Raw genomic sequence first — 3,639 nt, forward strand, 5'->3', positions numbered from 1 at the left:
AAGAAAGAAAGAAAATACACTAAAATTATATAGCCCACTAAAGCATAAAAGAAAGAAAGAAAGAAAGAAAATACACTAAAATTATATAGCCCACTAAAGCATCGATCTGCAATAACTAGTGCGCCCACCAGAGAGGCACAGGCAGTTATATCAACTAGATGCGGCAGTGGTTGCATTGAACGCAGTTGTTGGCAGCAGGGGTAGGTGACCGGCTGCTGCTGCTCCTCCTCCCCCTCACCATCTAAACAGAGCTATTAATAGCATGCCTTGGCGAAGCTGGTGTATACAGCATTGCTAGGTTTATCCCCTCTCTAGCGCAATGGCCTGCAGTAGAACCATCTTGGGTTTGTTTTCCATCGTCAGTTTTCTCGGTGTAGCCACAGTGCAAGGGCAAAAGGGGTTCTCTTCTAGTAAGCCTTTCCCTGCCTTCTTCATCTTTGGCGACTCCCTTGTAGATGTGGGCAACAACAACTACATTGTATCTGTGGCCCGGGCCAACCAGCTCCCTTTTGGGATTGACTTTCCCAAAGGCCCTACTGGGAGATTCTGCAATGGCAAGACAGTTCTTGACGTGATTGGTAATTATCTAATTATGGTTTCTCTGTGTTGTGTTGCTGTTGTTGTTGCGGCGCTTCATGTGAGGTGGGATTACTATGGTGGGATTACTATCTGGAGGGACTTGATGCCCGAGGGGTATGCTAGCTCGCCCCGAATATATTACATCTATATGGGGAGGAAGTGCTAGGAGAGGCAAGGCATGGACCCATATGGTAGGCTCTCCTAGCACTTCCTACCATGGGTCCATGCCTTGCCTCTCCTAGCACTTCCTCCCCATATAGATGCAATATATTCTAGGGTGCCTACCATGGGTCCTTGCCTTGCTTCTCCTAGCACTTCCTCCCCATATAGATGCAATATATTCAAGATGGGCTAGCATACCCCTCGGGCACCAAGTCCTTCCGGATAGAAATCCCACCTCACACCTCAGACGCAGACTCCTGGACGTGAGAGAGAGAGGGTGGGTACAATTATAATGAGAAAATAGGGTGCGATTTTTAGTAAAATAATTTCTAATCGTTTAGAAAGTTGTAATATGCAGCTGAGCTTATCAATCTGCCGTCCCCTCCCCCTTACCTAGACCCTACCACCAAGGGCCAAGCTTTACTTCAGGGTGTGAATTATGCGTCAGGAGCTGGAGCCATCCTTCGTAGCAGCGGCTTCAACTTCGTAAGCCCTTCTTTCTAAAGTCACGTACTACTGCACATTAAACGTCTGTTCGCGTCACTAAGCTTCTCTGCTTTGCGCGAATTGTGCTTCAAAGTCTCCCTCATCGCTAAAATTAGCGCACAAAACATTGGTGTGCCACTCACCCACTGTGCTCCATCCAGCTCTGTGTTTTGTACTGTGTACGTTCTACGTGTCTGCCGCCCCTTTAATTCGCTTCTTTCCTAGAGGTCTACACACTTTGTTCACACCAATAGACATATTCATTAAATAGTGCATGAATAGCCTAAAGTTAAGACCTTAGGATTTCTATAAAATTGTAAATCTTTAAAAAATTACAATTTTTAAAATTTTGATCTATCCGTCTTCCTCTCTCTCCCTCCCTCTCTATCTCTCATATAGATCTTGTTGTCTCTCTCTCACTCTAGATCGAGTCTCTCTCTCTCTCCTCAAACTCTCTCTCTCTCTCTCCCTCTCTCTCTTGCATGGAGCTAAATGGCCCCACCCACCCAAACCTCATCTATGCTTTTATAAGCGTAGTGGGGAGTCAATGAGAAGTATCTAGAATAAAGATCTCGAAGCTTTACCACCCATCATATTCAACCTTATAAAATCTAGCACTATTATTACTAAGCAAATATCCCAATCAACTAATTAATTAATACAAAAAAATGGCCTCTCATATATTATATTCACTGTTGAATCGTTGATTAATTAGTTATTCCCTTATTTATTCGTAGGTTAATTCAAATAAGTAGGTGATCAGTACGTTGCTGCAATATAAACTTTTTGCTTTTATGCATCTGTGCATACATATATGTGTGCGCATGTATATGCATCTATGCATATGTATATATGTGTAAGCACATATGAGTGTGTGTTCATGTGTGTTTTTATATGTGGTGTGTGTTTGTATATGCATGTGTGCATATACAAACATGTGTGCATGTATCTATTTGTTGCGACTCTCTCATATAGATACATATTTATGTATCTTTCTCACATGCATTGTCTTTATATGTCTGTCACGTTCATAGACACAATCCTCTCTCACACACACATGTATACATACACTCTCTCTCTTCTCATACCCATTTCGCATACACACTCACATAGAAACTCTCTCTCTCTCTCTCTCTCTCTCTCTCTCTCTCTCTCATACATACACACAGCTTTCACACATACGCATGGTCGTGTGTACGTGTACATGTGAATGTGTTTATTGTAGCTATATTTGGTAGTGATGTGTGTGAACACATTAGAATCAGTCGGGGTAATTTTTTTCTCTTTAGGAGGTTTTTTCTCCCGTGTGTTAATATACACCATCTTGGGATTTACTTATCTTCTTTATACAACACATTCATTATCTATCTATCATCTTATTGTATACTACCTTGAGCTTCTCCATTGTGTATGTGTGTATTCTTGCAACCCTATTTTCAACATTTGGTATGAGAGCATTTGCCCTTGCCTACTCCTCACATCTCGAGTTTCTTGTCTTCTTAAATTGGATCAAGGAGTTCTTTTGGGAGAAGAAAGAAGATTGTGAAGTGTAAAGTACTTATTAGTACTAAAAATTTCGGTCAAATTTTTATTTCGGGTGCATTTTGGGGGTCATTTGGACGGTTTTAAATTTTTTAGAGACATCTTCGAGGAATGAATTTACATTGTTCTTCATCGGATTCTAGAGTAGTTTTGTTAGATCTACTGTAGAGAAGTGTACAGATACATGAGAAAGCATTTACGGGCTTCATTAGCACATTGATCTTTATATTTTACGAGTAAAGTTTTTACTCGCTACAGTCTGCATTTCTTTCATATACCTTGTAGGTCTCCATTGTCAGCGACCTTTTTAGTAGTCACCTGTGAGGGCAAAAGGGTGAAAGGACCAGATGTACGAGAGATCAAAGCAAATCAACACATCATGACAGTGGGTGAGTGAGTTTATATGATGATAAATGAAAACATGTACAAGAGGCTCTCTGATGTGAGGTGACTCTAAGTAGAAGATCAGTGCAGAAGCAAAGACGATGTCGGAGTTGAAGCACGGTTGAAGCACGGTCGATGACAAAGGCTTGTGAGGCAAAGACACTGTGTGAAGTGGTTTGTGTTGTTGAAGGCTCTTGTTTATACGGATGCAAAGTCACTCTGAGAGATGGTAGTGGGCAGCAGAAGGTGAAGTGGTGTAGACTCTGGTGACAAGGGTGCAGTGGTACCTGAGGGGTGATGAAGAGCAGAGAGGACTGTGATTCGAGTGGTGTAAGCTCTGGTTGACAAGAGTGTTGTAATACATGAGTGGTAAAGAGGAGCAGAGAGGGCTATCGTCTTGAGTGGTGTCGATGAAGATAAGCAAAGAGGGATGCTGTCCCGCGAGGATGTGAGATGGTAAAAGCCGATGTCCCGAGGAGAACTGTA

The 3,639-nt window shown here is 42.2% G+C and overlaps 1 protein-coding gene across 1 annotated transcript in view; it reads left to right on the forward strand.

Annotated features, from left to right (window-relative positions):
- Positions 1-210: 210 nt before the first annotated feature.
- Positions 211-3,639, forward strand: part of LOC147625778 (GDSL esterase/lipase At1g71250-like) — a 14,151-nt gene continuing 10,722 nt past the window's right edge. Inside the window, exons 1-2 of the mRNA XM_086817340.1 lie at positions 211-578; positions 1,100-1,227. Of these exons, the coding sequence (XP_086673466.1) occupies positions 320-578; positions 1,100-1,227 (387 nt within the window). The 5' untranslated portion in view covers positions 211-319. The remainder of the gene's footprint in view (positions 579-1,099; positions 1,228-3,639) is intronic.

This window comes from Cibotium barometz, chromosome 23 (assembly GCF_041138505.1).
Source record: "Cibotium barometz isolate CiBa-2024 chromosome 23, ASM4113850v1, whole genome shotgun sequence".
NCBI classification, from domain to species: domain Eukaryota; kingdom Viridiplantae; phylum Streptophyta; class Polypodiopsida; order Cyatheales; family Cibotiaceae; genus Cibotium; species Cibotium barometz.